Genomic DNA, 23,853 nt, shown 5'->3' on the forward strand with positions numbered 1-23,853 from the left:
AATTGGTATCTGAATTATTCTTTGGGAAACTGATATATGAATTATTCTTTTTGTATTCTTATCATTGCTCACAATGCTGCTTAGTCCTAACCTCAAAAAAAAAGAACTGCCCAGTATTTGGATGCCTGTATATCCACAGCAGCTTGGTAAACTACATATTGAAGGAGACTGATACCCTGTTTAAAATATCCAACACTATTTGAATTTCTGAACTATTTTAACCTAGACAACTACTTAGAACATTTCAGGCTGTAAAATGTTTAAAGCAATCGGTTTGGGAGACCAAAGTCACACAAGAAAGGCAAAAAACAAAAGAAATTCTCCTGGCTCATTGGATCATACATTAAAAAATATGAGGTTCATTGCTATCGCTGCTGTTGCTCTTGGGTTCAATTTTCCAGCTTTTCCTCAAAATATAATAGTGTCTCTTAACATTCCTAACTCGGTTCAAAAAGCACAACTACTCCTTCCTGGTAGTGTGAACGTTCTGGAGAAGCAGCATTTATTTGAATTACATTGAAAAGATCATTTCACACAATGCAAAGGCAAAACCAGAAAGGAAACTGTTTTTGTTCAACTTGAATGGATTCTGATTTGGTGGTCAAGGTAATCTACGATGCACTTCCATGGGATGCTCTTTAACTCAGACGTCTGAATCTCTTATCCACTAGACTTACGTGTTTTACTTGCAGAACTGAAGAAAAGCATCCTTGAAGGCAGTTAAAGTGACTGGCATGTTTATGCCAAAGATGTATGGGAGCTGCTTTTTTTCAGTGGCACAGTGACCAGGTTGTCGATTCTCACAACCTTATGTGTAGAATACAGAAACAATGATTTGTTCTACTCTTCCTCCCAGTCCAGTAATTTATTTTTCTTAGGGTATCTCTCTGCTCCCAACCCAAACTTTATTTGGTGAAAACAAAAACAGGGATCATCCCTCTCCCATATCTCCATCTCTCTGCTAAAGAAGGGTGAAATTAATGAAGACTTGGAATCTGTTCACAGATTCCATGTCAGAAAAAGGACTTGAGACTACAGGGCTTCAGACAATTAAATGAATTTCCTTAAAAATTGGGTTAATCCTAAAAACAATTTTGATATTATATCCAGTACTTTAGTTTAAGGACCTATGTGTCTTAGAGACTGACTTTTTTTAGTGGGTCCAAGAAACCCTCAAGCAGGAACACATGGAATAATTGTCAGACAACAGTGGACCAAAGGCTACTAGAAAAGCAGGAACTGTGGAGTGGCCAAAGATGGAGTTTTTTGACCCATATTTCTGCCTCCCTATTACCCCCTTTGTGAATTCCTCAAAAAAGAAGAAGGGAGGATTGTAAATTCAGGTTTCCCTGCTTTAGATTTTACTCATTTTCATTGTACTACTGGGCCAGAGCACTTCACTTTAGGGATAAGTACTTTTGTGTTTTCTCTCATGACTCTGCTGGCTCCTTCACCATTGTTTCTAGGGAGTGCTCACACCTACACAGGGCTTCTCCTTGTACCAGGCCCAGCCAAACCCTTCCCTATTACTCATCACATGTGATTAGTTGTTTCTTTACTCTCTGCTGCCTTCTTCAGCAGACACTAGCTGAATTATGTCTATGTCATGTATATGGTGGAGGAAAGTAGACTCAAGACTTTTAAGAGCCAGGAAGCTCCTATTCTGAGAAGAAAACAAAAGACCCCAATTCAGCCTGTAGCCAAAATCAATAGGCAATAATTCAGCTTTCTTGAAAACCCCAGTTTTGAGAACCTGGTTACTTTGCATTCTCTATGATTCATCATTGACTACATTTTCCCCATTTAATGAGGATAAACTGGGAAAGCAGATGATGCTGATGCACTAATCTCTGTGCCTCTCACCAGTGTTGGACACCAGCCACATTCAGAGATCCAGGCTACAGGTGGGGTCACTGCTCGCCCTGCTCCTGGCTGGGTGTACAGATCTCTAAAGCAGAATCTTTACATAAAAGGAAGAAAAACAGGCCAGAAGGAAGATGCCAAACTCCCAAATTAATAATCAGCAGGTTAAAATTCTTGGCAAGAGTCACAGCAAGGGTCAGTAGTCCCCCAAAATGAAGATTAAAAGTAGGCATTTGGAAGGCCAGGAAATAAGCCAGGAAAACTGAGAAAGCAAAAAATGAGGACATAGGTCTAACCAAACACTGTAAAATGATCTGAAGGGAAAAGTTGATAATCGAGGCGATTATTTGGTCTAAAGTACCTTTATTCTTTTCTTACATCACTAAGAAATCATCCTGAGGAAGGCAGGCTAAGAAAATGACACAGTTAGGTAGCATCATGTGACTTGGAAATTACTGGAAGTTTGGTGGTGACAGTGTTTCTAGGAATTGAAGTTCTCTGGTAGCTATTTTCCAGGACATCTCATGGTTCTAACTGTCATCAGGGAGACTAATTACAGTTCTTTCTATTGAGTTGAAAGGTAACTATGGAAGCACCTAACTCACAATAGGATTTGATGATGGGATTGGGGGTAAATACTGCACATAGTCAAATATATCCTCTTGCTTCCTACTGAAATATTAGTTTAAGGACCAGCAAGTCAGCATTACCCAGGATTGATTCTACTTTGCTTTAGAAGAATGATCATCAAACTGAAATGGATGAAACAGACATTGGGAAGAGAGAACAGAAGCTGAAGTCTGGGAAGGATATCATAAAGTTGAAGCTGGTCTTAGTATGTTAGATTTTCTGGGCTAAGGTAAGTAATTGTTCATATTCACCTATTAATTTTCTGCCCTGGAAAAACTGGAGAATAAATGTAACACAAGAATTTTGCAGAATGGCATTGTAGTTTATATTGAGGCATCTTCCCAAGACCCCATGCACACATAGGCTTTGGGGAGGTGATTGAACCATGGGAGTGTGAAAACTCATCATGGAGGAGCCCCCTGATGAGTTTATAGCTGGGTGTGATGTTCAAAGGCAAAGCCTGATTAGAAGAGGTGGGTTGCTGTGAGTGTGATCTGGAAGATTCAGCGCTCTCCCTCTTGCCATGATTGCCCTCTATGTATCAGCCTCCCTCTTCTTTCTGCTTCCTGCCTGACCTGCCATAAGCTGTTCCTCCTGTGTCATTCTACCTGCCTCAGAGCCAACTGACTATGAACCGAAACTTCTACAAACTGTGAGCCAAAACAAACTCTTCTTCCTTAGAGTTGTGGGTATTCGTATTGTGTCTCAGTGATGAGAAAGTGACTAGCAAAAATGGCAAGTGTACACCCTTTAAAAAAATAAAGGGAAGAACATAAAATTTGCAAAGTATGTACCTGCACATTTAATATCATTGTATATCAGTTGTCAGCTGAATGGAGAATGAAGATTTACAGAATAAAGCAGTTGTATAAAAAGTTAGAATGTGCACAGAGTAAGTCATGCCATCCTGAATACAATGATTTTAATTGTTTTGTACTGTGTTTACCATATTGCTGAATTATGGAATGATTTTTCAATATGTCTGAATTTTAGTAAGACAATTTTCAAGGTTCTTATAAAATCATTATAATCAAGTGGGGAAATACAGGCTCATTGGTTGTTTTGAGTAACTGGATAGACAATACTGTTACTAACTGAGATAAAGAATGCAGGATAGAAGATTTGTAAAGGGGGAGACATAGTTATTCAGTCTTGCATGGTATTTCTGGATATTCCAGTGAAAATACTCAAGAAGCAGTTTCTACTTTTTATCGATGTCTTTACTTACTTAAAGTATAAACTTTAATATGTTATAGTACTGAAGATATACTGCTGAATAAACCTCAAAAAAATTCCCTGTTCTCACTGAGTTTATATTCTAGTGGAATAGGTAAGCAGTAATTACAGAAAACCAGTTTATTATAGAAGCATGATAGAAGATGATACCTGTTATGGGAAAAATAAAAGCAGGATATGGGTATTGGGGAATTAGAGTAAGGACACAATACATGACTTGGAATAGTGCGTCATTGCAATAGTGCAGTCAGTGCAAAAGTTCCTGAAAAGATCATATGAAGGCTAATTACCAGAGAAAAATGTGTAACAGAGGCTAAAGCAACATGTAACAGTATTACTTCTAAAGTTTTGCAATTAGTGTGAGTGTATATAACCATACACATGACTGCACAATAATCCCATTCTGACCTGTTATGTACTTTACCTCCATTAATATAGATACATTATTTTATGCAGTAATTATCTCCAGGTGTACCTCTCTTGTACTTCTTGCATCCCTGAAAGCAACTACTTTTCTATTATAATAGACAATGATGGGGAGGAGGGAGAAGAGAATAGAAACAAATTAGAATATTTCAAAAATTCTCAGTTTTTCTAAAATCAAGTCAATGAGTCACTGCCCCATCGAGACTGACATCGTGATGGCTCCCATGAGTTTTCTCTAGGGTCTAGAGCTGGGTCACACTTAACATTGTGTCCACAAAACACTGTACTTGATCAAGCATCATAATTTAACAGGAACACTTTTTTTATTATAGTTTCCTCTCTCTGCCACCTCCTTCTCTTTTGAGGAACTCACTGTATGCAACTTTAGTTATATGCAGTCTTCTATGATTTGTCTAGGGCTGGTCATGTTTTACAAGCTAGGGAGTCATGCAAAGTATTTCTGGTTTGTTTATGTACTTTGTGATTTTAGGCATGTTTCTTTGGCAAGACTATTGTTTGTTTGCTTGTTGCTTGTTTGCTTTTGTGGAAACAGAGTACTGCCTTTTTGGTGACAGCTGGAAATAAATGAATTAAAGATACCTAGAAGCCAACTGTTTTCCTGGCCACATGAAGAGGAAATGTAGAAAGAGGTACTAAAGCCAAGCAGAGGCAAGCAGAGATAGAAAAGAGAAAGCATTTGGAAAACATTTCTTAAGCCTTTGAATCAGATGGGCTTGAGGTGCTGAACAGAGCCAAAACACAAATGCCCAGCACACTCTACACAGCTATGCAGTTTCCACTTGTGTAAATCAAGTCTGTCTTTTCCTATGACAGTATGAAATACTGTCTCAGTGAAGATATCAGAAATAAATATATATGCATGCTTAACTTAATGAGAAAACTGATAACACTATACAGTGTCGGGAAGAGAAACGTGAGTTCAAGGGAGATAGCTTTTGGGCTAAATATAGAAACCTGTATGTAAATTAGAGCAGTCTTTCAAATTAAATGTGATACCTCTTGAATGGAAGCACTGTCAGTCCCTGGAGAGTTTAAGAATAGTCTAGGTGGTGACTGTGGTGTTGCTTTAGTTTGGATCTGGAATTTCCCAAGGGCCACATGTTAAAGGCTTGGTCCCCAGCTCACAGCTAGATGTGGTGGAAATTTTAAGAGGCAGGGCCTACTGAAAGGTTTTAGGTCATTGGAATTGTATCATCAAAGGGAATTTGGGAGCCCCAGCCTTTTCCTCATTCTCTTTTTCTCCTTTTTTTTGCCTTTCAGCCACTTTGTGAGGAACCATTCACTCTAGCACCGTGACTATCAAGATCTGCTGCCTCGCTGCAGGCCCAAATGAATCATGGCCTGAAAACTTCCAAAACAGGAATCCAAGTAACACTTGCCTCTATAAACTGAGGCTCTCTGGCATTTTGTAGTAGTAACTGAAAGTTGACTAACAGTTATAAAGGAGAGTCACCCTTTGAATAGAGAGAGTGTGGGTTACAAATCTTTTAAGTTTCTTTAATCTTTCAGGATCGGTAATCCTCCAGAAACAGACAGAATATATCAGCAGAGGGTATTTCTGGAGGAATGTTATTCATCATAAATTTATTTTCATATAGTTCCTAGACTGAGAATTAACACAGAAAAAGAAAATGTTGAAGAAGCTATATAATGATAAGTAAGCTAACCTCCCATTGAGGTAATAGATTTCATAATAGATCAAAGGAAAGCTATCAGGTGATAAATTATAAAATTGTATGATATAAAAATGAAAGTATTTGGTCTTTCAGGAAAAAATGATAATTAACAAATAGTAATAGAAATTTTAGAGATTAAAAGGAAACATTCAAGTATATACCTAGATCTCCAGATTCTGAAATGTGAATTTTATAATTAGTTATACTAGCAGATATATATTTCACTGTATCAGAAAAGTAATTTAGAAATATAATCTAAATTTGCTTTTCAGTAAAAAATCAGTGCTTCATTTATTATCCTTTTATCTTTAAAATTTTTATTTAGTATATGTTTGCAATACTTAACTATTACATTGATTGTGAGGAGTTGGTACATGTATATTACCCTTTCAACTACAATAAGCCACAAAAAGGAAGAAGGGAGTATATGAATATTCCTCTTCATCTGCATATTTATATAAACTATATGAATTTTGGGAAACTTGAAGATGAAACACATAAAGGGAAATAAATGGTTCCAAAGTAGTATACTTTACGTCAACTTTGGTACATAAGACAGCTGACACATTTATCATCTAGAACTCAAGCAAATTAAATACTAAAAATATAAGAGGCTAATGATCAGTCTCCAACTTTATCACAAACTACAATTTTTGTTTTATGAGTCAACAATTTAGAAAATATTTATCCTATGAATTAAAGACCCATTATTCTACATCAGTCAGGCATTTTTGAAAAATGATTACGTTATAGGGTCAGGGATTTAGCTTAGTGGTATAAGCACCTGCCTGGCAAGTACAAGGTTATGAGTTTGCTCTCTGATATCCTCCTCCAAAAAACGATTGTTAGAAAAGTTCAACAAAAGAAAATTCAGCATAGGTAATCTGAAAAATACTAACCACTCACTATAAAGAGACATCAAAAAGACAATACAGATTATATTCATAGAAAGCAAAAGGTTATCTGAATGAAAATGGGGATTTATGCAATATAGTTAGATACTAAACAAATCCAAATAGACCTCAAGAAACATTGCTTATATACAATGTAAATCTTTTCTCATAGAAAAGAAACGTAGAATGCTGTTTCAATAGTAAAGTAAAACACTAAATAGCTCCTGGTTTACCACTTTTACTTAGTTAGATATTGGTAATGGAGTGTGCTGATATATTAATTCCTTTTTTCTAATTATACAGACCACTTTTAATATTTTTTAAAAAACATAAAAAGAAGTGGAAAGTGGATGAAGCATACAGTAAATAGAAATTGAAAAGATGATAGAAATGCTACTTCATTGCAAAAATATCATTAAATTTTTGCCTACATAAAGGAAAAACGTTTATATTATAATTTGTGCACACATTTCATTTTTTAAAAGCTCAAACTGAAAAATGGCATGTATTTGACAGTAATTCTTTTTGGTTTAGAAATTTACATCAGGTATTTTACTTTAAAAAAATAAAAACTAGACCATTCCTTTGGTATTTTGGAACTGAGTTTGACTTTTTTGAAAATATTTAACACGAACTTAGTTTCCCATAAAAATACTTTTAGATGTTCTCAACCATATTTGATTTGTTTCTATGGTGTTTCTGGTGCTAGGGAGGGATATAATCCAAAGCCTTATGGATATTGAGCATCACATTTTAATCTTTATGAATTTCAAATTTTATCATTTAAATTGAAATATTAAATAAATAAAGACCTTACTCAGCTGTGAAGCAATGGTATATAAATTATTTTCAACAAATATTGGCATAAGCCTATAAGATAAATATGTAGCAGAATCATAAAATCAGAGCAAAAAAAGATCATCTTTTTCTCATAGAAGTATACAATTATATATTTTAGAACCCCAAAGTAAAATCAAATATCATCTGTGTGAGCTTTGCAGCTATTCAATTGTGTGAACTCTACAATTAATCCTAGAAGCATAGGATTCCAGCATCTCATTGCTTAACGGATGCTAATGGAAAATTTTATGTGTACTATATATGTTTGCACAAATAAAAATCCCTAAGCACTACAGCCTCTTGCTGTTTCCTCTTTCTGAATACTGAAACCTTTATGGGTGAAAATAAGAAGATGGACAGCAATGACAAAAATATTAATGTGAACGTTCATTTCTCAGGTTTGTGATATCTGTAGATTGTGGCAAATAATCAGAGCTCTGATTCACACCATAAGGCAACAGATTCCGGTTCCTACCATCAAAAGGAGTAAATTCCTACACTAGCAATGCTTCCACACCAAGTGCTGGAGCAGCATTTTCAGTTTGCTTCACTCCCTCACTTTCACCTTCTAACAGCCACCTGACTGCCTTCTTAAAAAACACTGCTAAGTGCTTCCTAAGCTGGCCTATTTGTCAACTGTTGAGGGTCCCACCAAAGCTTGTGGGTAAGTATAAATTAATTCCACCATCTCATTTTCAGTAAAATAAAAGGTGTCAAACAACAGATTCTCTGGTATTTACTTAAGTCTGGCAATGGTAATATATAAAGGATACATACTTTTACCCTGGAAATGCAAAATTGCTTCTGAAAAGGTGAGTATTTTATTGAAGCTGACAATGACTGGTGGAAGGGTGTAACGTGCCCTGTCTCATGCAGGCTCTATGAAAACCTCCAGCTGAAAATACTTGGAAAATTGTTTTCCAACAAGAAACCTCTACTAGACTAAGCTAAAAAGGATACCAATATGTAGATTCTAAAGTCTCATGGAATTGTTATGATAGTAGTAGTATAGGTTTTCAAAAAAGAGAATCTTAATATTGATTCCTTTAAATATTTTCAGCAAAGTGAGTCTGTGAGCATATGTAAATATCATTATATATGCTTCATTTTGTTCACTGCTATATTTTTACCTTCTGTTTCACTCTTTCTCTCTCTCTCCATCTGATTCTACTCTGGTAACATTGTTTAAATCACTGCAATATCTCCTAGGTTTACTAACTTGTTAAGTTTCAGTTTACCTCCTTAAAAGCATCATGACTAAGAATTTCACTACGCTATAAGGCAAAATTTGAATTCTAGTCACAGCTCTAACTTTTACTTTGTAATACTGAAGAAATTCACTAATCTTTTTGAACCTCTGATTTCTCCATTAGAACATAAAAAAGATAAAATCAAATTATCTTTAAAATTTTCTTCAATCATCATCCTCTAAAATATTTAAGATATCTTTGCAAAATTAGCTAGATATCACTGCAAAATTTTTCATGGCTCTTTATACTTGAAACAGATGGTAGACCATTTAGAAAATGTAAAGAATTCACATTAGCGCACTGTCCCTGACAAGTAACTAAAATAAATGCTTATCTTTGAGAATGTATAATTATCATTGATAAGACTGGACTAATTTTAATTTAATAGCACCTATAAAAGAAAAAGACTTTTAAACCAAACTAACCAGCTGAATAATATTTTCAGAAAAAATACATACAAGGGATCAACTGCTTTTAACATCACCAAATACATTACAAGTAATTTTCAAATGACAGTTATTTTTTATCTCTAGATCAAGTGTATTAAAATTTCTCACAAGACATATGTTATTTCAGTTTTCTATTTCTTCTTACGTCACATTTAGTATTTTTCTTCTTTCAAAGAATTGGCTATCTCCTCATAGTTGAATGTAACTGGCATGAAGTTGTTTATGTATTGTGTTATTTTTCTTTCAATGTAGAGGATATAGAATGGGATATTGGTAACTTTCACTTCTGATATTGGTAACTTGTACTTATCTCTGTCAATCATTTTAGAAGCTTACAAATTCTACTAATCATGTCAAAGTCTAATTTTTTGGCTTTATTAGTTGGTTTACTGTATCTTTTATTTTCTATTCTACTGTTTTCTATTATTATCTTTATTAGGCATATTAATGTGTCCTCAAAAAGAAGATATATTCTACAGCTGCTGATGCAGTCTTCTACAAATCTAAAGTTGATCACATTAATGGATGGTTTGTCCAAATCTCTTATACCTTTTTTGATAATTTCTATTTCCACACTGGGGATCCTTATCATTATTATCATGTTGTTATTAAAAGCCGCATTCAAGCCCCAATTGCTTTTTTTTTTTGTGCCTGGGATCAAACTCACGACCTTGCGCTTACCAAGCACCTAAATCCTCAGCCCCGATATTTCTAACATTCAGAAGATCTTTTTCTTTTGTTGTAACCAGGTGAACCAATTGTAAGCTACGCAAAGTATTGTTCCAGGAGGGACTTTATAGTCTCTTTTATACATGCACAGTTCAGGAGCCAGGCAAGGATTTTTTTTTAAAGTTTGTATACAAACTCAGTCTCTTCTCTTCCTTGTAGAATTCTCTAGAGTTTCTAGTCATTCTGGCAGCCACAAACTCTGTCTCTCCACACCTCACACTAGCAACACTAAAGGAGTCTGCCTAAGAGCTATCTATATTACAGCTTAATTTAGAAAAACCAAGAAACCAAGAAAACCTATAAATTAGGATGTCAAACATTTTAATTTTTTTCAGGAATCTATACTTTCCAGTGCCTTTGAATAACTGTTTTATAATTTCAAATACATAATAACATAATTAATAATTTAATGTATTCCCGGTGAATAAGGAAATACAAGCACGAAATCTGCCTTTTTCAGAAACTCTGTTAAATCTCTATAATCCCTTATTTTTACCTTATCTTCCAATCTATTTCACAAAATCAAGTTTTTCATAAATTTATCAACAAATTTACTACATAAAGTACAAAACAATGTAAAGAACCTGAATATAAACATTGAAAAGTGTCCTTACCATAATGAATTAAAGCCTATAGATTCTTATTAACAAACAGCTGAGACACATTCAGTAATACTTACACTGCATAAACCCTAGATACCAGAAATAAAAGTTGGGTCTGTTGATTAGAAAAATACTTGAAAACATTATTCCTCCTGTTATGGTTAGTATCTAAATGCCCCCGCCCCCAAACCTCATATGCTCATAGTTTGGGCTTTTCAGAGGTGGCTAGATTTAGGGTGTGTGAACATGGATTAACAATGTGTGATAATTGGATTTGTCCACTAATTGGTTTAGCATAGTTCTAGTTCTAGGTCTGGATGGAATAAAAAGGAAGCAAAGGAGCATCCTGATGACTGTTTTGATGCTGCTTGCCTGCTTGCAATGAACTGTTTCTCCTCTGCACTGTGCCTGTGCCATGCCAAACTGCCTTGGAGCCAGCCAATTATGCATTGAAATCCCTATAAACGGTGCGCAAAATAAACCTTTCCTCTTTTAACTTGTGTGTGTTGAGTATTTTGTCCCTGCCCAAGAAAGTAGCCAATATTTTCTTGCCTGAGCCAAATTAAATAGCAACATTTATCATTTTGGTATATTCGCTGCCAAAGCAAGCACAATGGCAACCTTTGAAAGGTATATCAAAAATTTAAGCTTCCATTAATTGTACTTCTTTAAACCTGGATTTTAAAGTCAGCAATTACATCGACAACACCACAAGCAAGTTATTAATTTATACTTTTCTGGTATTATATAAAATATATACCTCTTTCCTGGCTCTGATTCTGGTTGAGTTTTTTGTTGCTCTTTTTTCATTAAGGGTTTCTACAAAAAGACAAAAGGTTTGACATTAAAAAAATTATCACCTATAAAACTTTATTTCCATTGATATTCCATTATATAATAAAAGAGAGAAAATCATCTTTCCATTATTTTGTCTTATAAATGTAAGCATTCATATAAATGTGTACGTATGCTCAGAGGAATACAATTACTGAAGGTCTTCCAGTATCTTTTGGAACTCAGGAGTGTAATTCCTACTAATTTTTTCACTGGGCTAACCTCTTACAAAATTTATGACACTAGAAAACTTAATTTGTTTGTCTGCTTTTAAACAAAACAGATTTAATAGGTCACCAAAAAATCATTATGGGGGGAATACTGGTAGAAAAATAAATGCTGTATATTCCCTGCTCCTGTCACATCAGTTGGTCTCAAAAATTCCTAGCTGCCAAAATTACATGGACTGAACTGTGCTCCCTTCAAATCCATATTTTAATGCCCTAACCAACCAAGGTATAAAAGTCATTTAACAAAGTAGTGTTAAGTGAGACCGTAAGTGTGGGGACCTAATCCAAGAGGAGTGATGTCTTAAAAACAGCAAGTGACACCAGAGCTAAGGTTACCACAAGGACAAAGTGGTCATCTGCAAGTCAGAGAGGCCTCAAGATAAACCAGCTCTGGGGGCCTCTTGGTATGAAACTTCCAAGCCTCAGGAACTGTGAGAAAGTTAACTTCTGTTTTTTAATTAAGACACGCACTCTGTGGTATTCGGTATGGTAACCAGGAGGCTGAAACATAAAGTGGCTAGGCATCATGGCACATGCCTTTAATACCAGCACTCAGGAAGCTGAGGCATGAGGATTGCTGTAAGTCTGAGGCCAGCCTGGGCTACAAAGTGAGCTCAAGGCCAGCTGGCTACCCTGTAAGACCCTGCCTCGGTCTTGGTCTCGGTCTCGGTCTCAGTCTCGGTCTCAGTCGGTCTCTCTCTCTCTCTCTCTGTCTTTCACTATCTACCCTCACAGATTAAAACAAAGTAATGGGGGAAAACACAGAGTATAATATTTACAATATCAGTAACAGAGACCATCTTATTTTCAGCGAAAATATTTCATATGTCATTCAAAAGACGATTACAGTAATGTACACGCTTCAAAGGCATCACTCACAACGATTACATAAGGGGTCCCATACAGATTTCACTTACACAGCTCTTCAGTACTGATGAACGATGGAATGATGGAAAGAACAGGAAGTTCAGTACTCCAAACTGTCGAATAACTCGGGTATGGCTTCCCCATTATTCGGGTGATCAAAAGGCAAAATGAATAAAGACACCTATGGGTTGTACATCTAATTTACAATCTTGTATAATAATTACTGTCATGAAATAGATTCATAAAAAATAGGGCAGAAGAATCTGAGGCAATCTTGAAAATGATAAAAAGTTGGGGAATGTGGGACTGTTAGGAAGTCTTCTGCTGACTCTGAGAACTCAGTAACAAAAGATTTCTTAGCTATTGACAATATGATGTGCGCAAGATCCTGCAAGGAAAATGACTGTTTTCATTTGAAGTTTCAAGTTTGTATCTCACAACTGAAACCGAAAGTATCTCTTTTATAAACTCCCAGGAAGTACTAAGGTCAATGTAAACATGAATCATGAAGAATACTGTGTTTATGCTACAAAGATATTCAGTATTAAGATATACAGTGGTTATTTTAAATAGATTTTAAATCAAAACTCTCTTCTATACAGTTCAACTTCATCCTGTGTTATTTTACTGTCTCCGAAACAATTTTGGTTGCATAAATTTTCTTGCACAACCCTCATTTCTTCTTATAATCAAAAATTAATTTTTCTGTCACAAGTTTGCATCACTTCAACAGTTACTACTTAGAAAATTCCATACTCATATATTAATTCTCAAAATAAACAATCACCTTTAAATATACTATTATACATTTAAGCATTTATGTGCAACACTGAGGTAATAATAAACAATGAAGGGAGACTTTTTTACCTCTTGCCCTGAGATGTTGCATAAAATATATTCATGGCTTCAAAAATACAAAGGGCCACAAAAATTCATTTCAGTCTTTGTGTTCTATACTTTTTCAAAACATAATGCATTTGGCTTAGGGCACGCTGTCCTTATGTGATACTCCTATTTATACTTGCCAACTTCATCTTTTTTTTTTTTTTTTTTTTTTGCTTGCTACCCTCTGAGCCAGAGAAAGAGAACTGGCAACTTCTCCATAGTAAAGAGTGTCAAATGTGAAGGCTGCTAAGTAAACAATCTCAGACAAACATTCTTGACGATTTCTCCTTCTGAGGTCCCTGTGATTTTTCTCCCCATTTATTCTCTTGCAACTTCACTGTTTTCACATAATCCATTTTTGTTTGTTGCATTCTGCTAACATAAGTAGAAGTTAATTGTTTGTTTTGATTTGGGTCTCCTTTTCTCAAAGCCAGTATCAGTTTTTGTTCTAAGGAGTCCAGATTTTTTTCTGTTGGTCCTCTACATACTTCTATACCACACTTCAAAGTCATTCTCCCTTAATATATCAACTCTCTTCTGTCTCTCAAAATCGTTCTCTTCACTTTCTCCACTGCGACTGCTTCTTTCAAATTTTTCAAACTCCTGGTCTCACCATGGCAATGCATCATGGATGCATTCTAAATGGTGGCTCATGCCTATAATCCCAGCACTTGGGAGGCTGAGGCAGGAGGATCGTTGCGAGTTTGAGACCAGCCTGGGCTACAAAGTGAGCTCAAGGCCAGCCTGAACTGCACAGCAAGACCCTGTCTCAAAAAGACAAAAAAAAAAAAAAAAAAAAAAAAAAAAAAAAGTAACTCATTAATAAAACCCTCTGGAAATTTTTTCAAGTTTTTAACAACCTGAATAAATTTATATCAAATCACCTATCAGACTCCCCCTATATGTTTTCTCAAATCGCAGAACTAGATTACTTCTGGTAACTTACAAAATAGCACTACATGCCAGTCTGTTTTAGCAAAAAAGAAAAAAAAAAAGCTGTCTATCAAGTCTACCTCTTTTTCTGAATTATATAGGATTTTTCCTTTTTTAACAATTCTCTCATAGTGAAATAAGCTTTTTCATTGATTAAACATAAATTTTTAGATATATTTCTATTTTAGTCTTACTAGTGTGAAAATTCTGGAATATATTTGCTATAAAAGGAAGCATAATCAGTATATAATTCTCTAACATTTAATCCTAAATGTGGTTAAAAGTTCTTTTCTAAGTAGAAAGGAATTTTCACAGTTTTCAGCAGCTTTGTGATCCTACCACATATGAGCAAATTATTGAATGTCTAAAAAAAAGATTTATTTAACAATAGGTATCTGTAAAAAAATCATTACTAGTACGTGTGTGTGTGTGTGTGTGAGTGTGTGTGTGTGTGTGTGTGTGTGTGTGTGTGTGTATTTCCAAATACATTTTAAAACACGTGAAATAAACAGATCGGATTTTCCTGCCAGGCTGGACAATTAGCATTAGTGTTTGCCCTGTGGAAATGAGTAACGTCCCTTGCACCTTCTGTGAAATAGCAATGAGCTGATTCCTTATACTATGACTGCATTTAGCAAGAGAAATGCCTTAAACAGAAAAGTGTCAATTGTTTATACATTTACACACACACATATATATATAACCAGAAGGCAACAAACACATCTTTCTGAAATTTTTTATAAGTCAATCTCTTTGTATTTTTTGAATTTAAAAGTTTCCAATAATGCAGACAGATAAGCCACAGAATGGTTTCGAGGCGATATAACCACCCCTAGGAAGTTGTGATGTTCCAGGGAAAACTCATACACTCTCAGTATCTGCTCATGAGCCAAGCCAGCCCCAATTTGCCAAGTTGTCTGAAGTGTTGTATTTCCTTCACATATCTGTCCCAAACTAATGCTGCCAACTCCATAATGGCCATTGTCTCAAAAAGTCATTCAACTTTCAGATTTGGGATTTAGCAAATATCAGTCACTTATTTCTTTAGCTATCATGGAAAAAATAAAGATATTCACTGTTCTATGCAGAGTTATTTAAGCATAGCTTAAGAGGCAAAACAAAGGTTGAAGGAAGAAGGGGGCAAATTATTTTATAGGACTGACACTTTAAAAGATATGAGGCCTCCTGTTTCCCAGAGTATCTTCCTACTAACAGATCATAGTACAATGTAAACATAAATTCTAAGAAGCATAAAAACAAAAAATATCTTAATGCCTGGGTGTAAAAGTAACAGAAGTCCATTCTAGTGAAAAAAAAAAACAAAACATTGAATTTACTGTTTTCTGAGGTCTAAGACCTGCCTTAGTCTGATGGGTTATAAAGACTCCTGATGCCCTAGGTTCTGTGTTTTTTGTTTTGTTTTGCTGTAATTTTTAATTTTTTAAAAAATTCAAAAAAATTTTGAACTGGTATATACAATTTTATCTCTCACATATTTATGAGTAATATGACATTTCAATGTATGTATACACTGTGAAGTTTAGATCAGGACAAAGATATGTTATCTCCCAAACATCAATTCTTTAAGGTGAAAATAATCAACATATTTTCTTCCAGCTTTTTTTTTTTTATTTCGAAAAGAATAAAAGCAAATGAAAAAAATTGAGGTCATTCAAGACAAAAGGATGAACATAGTACATAATTTAAAACCACAATACAAGGTGATCTACAATGTCTCTTGTTATCTTCAATAGAGTTGTGCATGTCATCAGGTACAATAAAATTGAACATAGCAGTACAGAATAAAATCAAAAGAATAAAACATTGGAGATATTATAGGACTTCAAAAGAGGTAATAGTCAAATTAGAATGGGTATCATAGTGAATCTTATTGTCTTCAGAGTAGTTGCCTATACTCTCAGACTTGATACTATCAAATGTAACAATTCGAGTGGCTGACTGAAGCTGCTACAGTTCTGGTTTCAGGTTTATCCTCCCAGACTGGAAAATGCTGCCCAGCCTCCTCACCCACTCCTGTGGGAGGACTAATTTCCATGCACTCAGTGAGGGCTGGTATAGATCTCCAAACCAAATCTCTGAGCTGAGTGCTGCTCTGTGTTCCGCGCTCCCCTCCATGACCACTTCCTCCCACCAGGCCCTCAAGCCCACCAACCCCCAACTTCACCATGACTGCATGTCTCTGGATTCCAGCATCGTTTCCTATACAATGGGACGGGGTCCAGTGAGAGTAAGTCTGGCTACAACCTTCCGTCCATGATTTTCATTAATCTTTCTTTCTTTCTTTCTTTCTTTCTTTCTTTCTTTCTTTCTTTCTTTCTTTCTTTCTTTTCTTTTCTTTTTTCTTTACTTTCCCTTTAGTTTCTTCCTGGATCCATCTCCCTCTGTCTGGTCTTCTCCAGGATGTTTTATTCCAGCATCTGAGCTGTTTCTCTCTGAGAGGCTCCCTATTTTGCCGCTTACTGATCCACCACCTTCCAGAACTCCACCTCTTACAGCTTTTTGAAATACATATTACCACTATTTCTGGTCACCTCTAATAATAAGTTAGTGCTTCATTCTTACTCTTGCAGCCTCTGATAAGTATCCACTCTACTCTTAACTTCTATGAGACCAACTTTTTTAGATTCCACATGAGTAAGAATGAAGCCTAAAGATAAAAGAAGCTAGGCAAATGTGGCACAGCTCCTGAATAATTAAACTAAACTAAAAGTTAGGGCCTCAGTAAATCAGCATATCATAACAGACCATCAGGGCCTAATAAAGTACATGTGATAAAAGAACAGGTCCGTAGCCAAATGAGAGACTTTGGAGACAGTAAAATACAAACAAAACAGATTGCTTTCTATCAAAGGCCTACCTACAACCAGGAGTATCCCTGCCTTCTGTCATGTACACCAGTCCCCAAACTGTAATAAAACCCAATAGGTCTAAACATCTATGGTGTCCACATTATGGGCCACTCTTTCCCAACTAGCAGAGAGCTTCTCTTTTATTCTTTATAATAAACACACATTTTGCCATTCCCCACCACTTACTGTTTGCTCTTTTGACCAGAGAGCTAGATTTGGTCACAAGATCATGTGAAATTTGTCCTTCTGTACCTGACTTACTTCACTTAACAAAATTACCTCCAGCTCCACCATATTGTCACAGATCACAGGATTTCATTGTCCTTTAGGCTGAATAATAGTATGTTGTGTATAAGTACTGCAGAATAAAATGAAAGCTCAGTTGATTCTCTACCTTAGCTATTGTGAATAGTGTTACCACAAACATGGAAGTGCAGATGTCTCTTTAACATACTGATTTCATTTATTTTGGATATATATCCAGTAGTGGAATTGTTGGATCACAGGGTACTCTTATTTTTAATTTTTGGAGGCACTTGTATGGAATTTCCTAATGGCTTAGAGCTTAGATTTAATAAGCTGGAGTCCCTGTAGTTGAAAGACAAACACTGAACTCAGAGAATGAAAGGCAGTTCCAAAAATATCCCCCATAAAATCTGAGTGCTAGAAGGTCAATAACCACAAATCATAAACCAGGATTTAAAATTTTCCACAAGAGAGACAGAGACAGAGAAACCTAGATGGAGAAGGTAAAAGTTCTTCTGCAAGAATTTCTGATAAGACTCCACATAGATTTGGGGTTTGATTTATAATACTATAAATGCAACACAACCTTTCCTTCCACAAAATATCTAAAAATTTAGAATAAAGGTATCTCAAGTTAGTAGTGCTCAATAGTGTCTGGCAAAAGCAAACATCAATCATTTTTAGATGAATGAAATTTAAACCGAAGCTTCAAAAATTCTTACAATAAAATACTAAGAAAATGAGCTCAAAATGAAGCAATGTCACTAAATGTGATAAAATATACAATCAAGGAATCAAAAAAAAACATATGCAGAACCTTAAACTACATATTATTCTGCATATAGAATATAGGAATGAGTTTACATTTCTCTGTGTTTAGAGAAATTATGCTGAAGGAACCAAAAATTATCAAAATTGACCAAGTTTATTTTGAAAATAAGCAGACATTTTAAAAATGAAAAACATATAATTGAAATTGGAAATTTACTGAGTAGCAAAAGGCCTGAATAGACACCTATAAAAAGACTTGATAAGCTAGAATACAAAGAAGAATAAAACATGATATAGCAATGAGAACGAGATGAATAATGATAAGAGAATGAAAGATCACATGTATAATCAGAAACTTAGTTTTAATTAGAGTTTTATAAAAAAAATGAAGACAAGTAATATTTGAAAAGATAAAGAAAGATTTGTTTCTGTTTCTAGAATTATTGAAAGATATTGATTTTCCAGTTTAGGAAACCCAACAAAGACCAAGAAAAATAAATAATAACAAAGCCATACTTACCTCAATAAAACAACAGAACAATAAAAAAGTCCTCAGAAGCAAAATGTACACAGATTACTTTCAAGGGAAAGCAGCTGGGTGAATGTACACCTTTTCTTAACAACCATGAGAGCCATAAAACAAAACCATACCTTTAAAATGCCAAAAAGACATGAGTAAAAAAGAACAAAAAACAACACTGTTAGCTGAAGTTTTCTGCCAAGTTATCCTTATTAAATGCATTTCTAAAAGAAGTAGTTCAGGAAGGAATATCATCATATACAGAAGTAACAACAAAAAAAAAAGGTTGAGCATGAAAATGCAAAATGATGAAACAAAATAATAGCATCAAATATAAGAGGCTAAAAAAATAAGAAAAGTAAACTAGTAATTAAGGATGCTATCATCTCCATAGGAAGGGGAAAAACTGAAGACAGTTAAAGCAAAAGGTGCATGTTAAAATTTATGAATTACCCACTTATGAAAAGTAAAAAGAATATGAATACCAAGGTAGCAGAAAGGAAAAAATTGAATACCAGAGAAAAATATAAGAATAATTTTTCTTTTAAAAAAAGAGATGTAACAGGCAAATAAAAAGGACAAAATAATTTACAAATAGAAAACACAAACCATATAATGTTCACAAAGAAGAAATAATGGTGACCCAAAAGAAAACTTAATGTTATTGGTCACTGGCAAAATGTATATAAAAGTCCCAAAGAACTGTCATAATTTCCAAATTGGAAATGTTAAAATTTTGACAATGTTAAGTGTTGCCAAGTGTATGAGGCAGTGGAAAATCACATAAACAGCAAGTTTGCTGCTGCATAGTAAAGTGAAATTCATGACCACCGGCCAGCACAGCCATCCCAGCTCTAGGGATATGCAGTAAACAGAGGAGCCACTCATAGGTAGAGGCAAATAATTCAATGATCAATTAAATTCCACTGCCCATGCCCTGTCCACCTGAGTCCAAGACTGAATGAACTGAATTTTGGAATCAACTCTAAAAGATTAGGATTTTCATTTTTAGAATAGGTATTCACCCATGACACATGAAGGTACTAGTTAAAATCACTTGTCGTAGACAAACTCTTGCATTGGAGACGTGTAAATGAATGTTTGTAGCATAGTTTTTTTCTTACAAGGATATTTTTAAAAAGCCAAATATCTCTCAACCATAAAAAGGATGATGAAACTGTAGTACATCATTTCAGGGGATGATGTGCATTGATATAAGTGAACGAAGCAGAATCACATATTCATGTTAATGAAGATCAAAGGATATCAAAAATACATTGTAGAGCAAAAGGAGAACAAAGAACTATAGTTCTGTTTGCATAATGTTAAAAACTATCAAAGCTAAACATTGCACTAACTAGGCACATGTGTATATATGCTAAAACTGTGAGAAAAAGCAAGCAAACAAGTGACATAAAATTAATATCACTTTTTCCCCCAGGATATGAAAAGGACAGACATGTGCTCATCTATTCATTAAGCTTTGTGAGGCATTATCTCAGTAGGATAGTATATGCTTTCACATGACTAATATATAGAACAATAGACAAGTTTTTTAAAATATGGCTGAAATATTCCTTGAGTTTTAAATCAACATCTCATTTTTGATAACAAGATTTAAGAAATTTCAGGTATATGATAAATTCCTAGGAAGTTACATATCTCAAAATCACTCCTATGATTCATATGATTCATATGTGCTTTTTAAACTCAAAAACTGAAGGATACCAAGCAGTGGATTAGCTGCTGCTAGATATAAATCAGACATTCTGATGTCTTAAACTCTAGGAGTCTATAGATACCTACAACATGTTTTTACCAGCTGAAATTAAAACTGCATACCTACAAGGATAGACTGAAGACATGAGTTTCCATTTTATGATGAGAGGCATCTTAATAAGGTTGTATTCATACAGATGCATACGTTGATGCTTGAATACATGTAGGATGATTTCTGCTTTCCAATATTTTCCTTTTGAAGTTTTAAGGTTGTCACCTGGGAAGTTAATTTGTTACTAAACAACCCAGTTATAAACTTGATTTAGCTCAATGGCATAAGCGCCTGCCTTACAAGCAGGCGTTTGTGAGTTCGATCCCCGGTACCGATAAAAATGAAAAAGACAAAAAAAATTTTTTTAAATCATTGTTTTATTTGTATGTGTTTGCAGGTTAAATCTGAATTTGAGCCATTGTAAATGAAAATTGTTTCTATGTTATTTATATACTATATGGGAGGTCTGGGGGTACATCGCAAAACTAATTGTTATAACTAAAAATTAGAACCTTACTGTGTGCCTTCTGGACATGATCTTCATCAAGTCTCATCAAAGTACATATCTTATTTTATCCTATTTCCTGCATTTTCTGAGAAGATTGAAAAATTTAGTATCTTCACCTTACTAGTTGGAGATTACTGCATCCAACAGAGCTCTTGAAACTCTAGAAAGAGGATGGTGGAGGATGAGGAAGACAGGAATCAAGGTGAGGGAAGCTGAGGCCAGGTGGAGCTTCTCTCCTCATGGGAAATGCCCAATGGCTGAAGCGCGTTTATTTATACAATCAGTAGATGGCTGATGTTCATAGAGAACTTAAGGGGAGGGTAAGATGCTGAACAGGAAGAACATCTAATCTTCAGCAAAACATCATGCCTTGGTGGTTACATGGGGAACAAGTGGGAAAGCATCTATCTTATCTCAGGGGAAAGCCAAGTCTCTTCCTGCATCAGTTTCTGAGCTGCATACACTTCTCATGGAGCCCTGCCCAACTCAGGAGAAGCAGCGACCTTGTTCTACATACCCAAGGTACACACAGCTTAGCCTCCAACAGGAGCTGGTTGGTATTCATACTCAGTACTACTATTAAGATGGTGAAACTAGTGATATAGGCAGTATGTTTTTAATTTATAAAAATGTCAGAAAGAGGAGAAAAAATAGAGGAGTTCAGGTTAGATTTTTAATTGATTGGCCCCTGGCAATTTTGTTTTCCACTTTTACTTCATTTAGAACAGTACAAAAGTTTTGTAGTGAGTCACAAAACTTAACCACAATGGGATTGCCAGTTCCATGCACTGTGGTCAAATTTTGCCCCAGCCCCCTAACTACAAATTGACTGTGACTTCTTGTTTGAGGACTTTGATGGGGAATTATCCAGAATGGGGCTTCTAAAATTTTAATGATTCATAAATCAGTATGGATCTTATTCCTAGAGACCTTATATACTTGGATAGACATATCGCCTTATTGAAACTGTCCACAATAATCTACCTAGGTGAGAGCTCTGATATCAAAAGAACTGGCTAATTTCCCCATGCATACTTTGAGATTCACTATAATGCTGCTTCATTATTTGAGAATGTAGTTTTTATATCTTTGATTGGTTATAATCTAACTTTTCTTTTTATAAGGAAATAGATTTCTGTCCTACCACATAACAAAATTCTTCTTTAGGATACTTGCACATCTGGTTTGTACCGGGGGGGGGGTGACTTGTGTAAGTCAGAACTACTTTAAAAAGCAACAATATTACACTGACTTGTCTAAAACAATGCTTCTGAAACTTTTCCAGGCTTATAAGTCACTACAGATCCTCTGACTCCATAGAAATGTCTACATTTTTAAAAAATTTCTAGGTGACAAGGTGGATGACTCCGGGTTACACACAGAATAGGAAGAGCCCAAAGGATGTTTCCACACTCCACCAGAAATCCTAAAATCGGCCTCTTCCGTTTGAATTAAACCAGGAGAGAACTCAACACCAAGATAACAGAGTTCCCACATTATCTCCACCATAAAAATTCACACCCCCAAATCCCTCACCCTACAAAAAGTTTTCATCAAGTTCTGTTTTTGTCTCATGATTAAAAGGGGCTCATTATGTAGCATATTATTGCATTTTATGAAAGCATATTTTGAATACATTGTTCATTAACTTATTTCACACTTTTTAATCATCAACTATATGGTACACTTTTCTTGTTTGCTTTCATCTTATGAAAATACTGTGAATCAAGTCACTAATCCTGTCTTGTTATATTGGCTGCTAAAACGTACATAGCTAAATCTGTAATTTACTTCTCACAAGTATCTAATATACCAAATAAGAAATTTGTATATTTAATTAAATCTTAAATTCATGTTTGCTATTTCTTTTACATAATGCCTAATATACTAATGTACTTCAAGTTGTATATATTTTTATAAGCTATCAAGTTTTTGTAAAAAGATTTAAAGAATTCCCTAACAATTTTGAAAATTAATAAAACTTATAACTCATTAAACCTGTATTTTTCATGAGTGTTTGTCTAATTTTAGTTGGTTGTTGGATTTGTTTGTTTTTTTCTTTCAGAACTTTTATTTTTGAGTACATTTAAGCCCCCTATGTAACAGACAAGTTCCACTCCAAGAGAACATTAGTAAGCCACATTCATACCTAAGTTGAACAAAGTGAGATTTTTTCATCTTTGACATAAATATACAATGTGAAGCATTAAAAAAACAAAAAAAAAACTGCAAATAAACCATTTGCACTTTTGCAGTTACCTTAAAATAGTGGTGCAGTACAACAATTTGGATACAGGGATTCGTTGGAGTGAACCAAGAAGAGCCGTGCTAACTGAAGGAGGGAGGGTAAGTGGGAAATAGAGGAGCAATGATCCCATTTTTTCACCTTGGACCAATCTCTCAATTATTTTCAATTTGTTTCCATGATTATTGCTTTGCACTTCCTAGCAATTCCTTCCACATCACTACTGCTTTTCTTCTTGCTTCTGGACAAGCTGGGCTCTGACTGAGCACTGGCCTACACTCTCACTTTCTGGCATTCATTCCTATCTACAAATATTCCTGAGGCAAGGTCCGTTCATAGCTATCAAAGTCCCCAACTTGAATGTCTTTAAGTTTGAGATTTACTGAAAAAGCAACAAGACAATCTTCAAAAAGCCCCAAACCAATAGTTTTTCAGCGGTCACTTTAATAATATATAACAAAATAAAGCAAAAAAGGAGAGTTTGCACTATCATACTACTGCAAGGAATGTATCTGAAGAAAATTTAGAAGTCCACAAAAATCTAACTACAAATATAAT

The 23,853-nt window shown here is 34.9% G+C and overlaps 1 protein-coding gene across 1 annotated transcript in view; it reads right to left on the reverse strand.

Annotated features, from left to right (window-relative positions):
* LOC134478633 (IQ domain-containing protein M-like) overlaps nucleotides 1–23,853 on the reverse strand; it is a 238,757-nt gene that overhangs the window by 171,137 nt on the left and 43,767 nt on the right. The window contains exons 3-4 of the mRNA XM_063260519.1: nucleotides 11,376–11,434; nucleotides 1,864–1,960 (exon numbers count right to left, since the gene is read on the reverse strand). Coding sequence (XP_063116589.1) covers nucleotides 1,864–1,960; nucleotides 11,376–11,434 — 156 coding nt within the window. The remainder of the gene's footprint in view (nucleotides 1–1,863; nucleotides 1,961–11,375; nucleotides 11,435–23,853) is intronic.

The sequence above is a fragment of the Cavia porcellus genome, unplaced genomic scaffold, assembly GCF_034190915.1.
Source record: "Cavia porcellus strain 051 isolate PalLab524CR breed Dunkin Hartley unplaced genomic scaffold, mCavPor4.1 scaffold_14, whole genome shotgun sequence".
In the NCBI taxonomy this organism is placed as follows: Eukaryota; Metazoa; Chordata; class Mammalia; order Rodentia; family Caviidae; genus Cavia; species Cavia porcellus.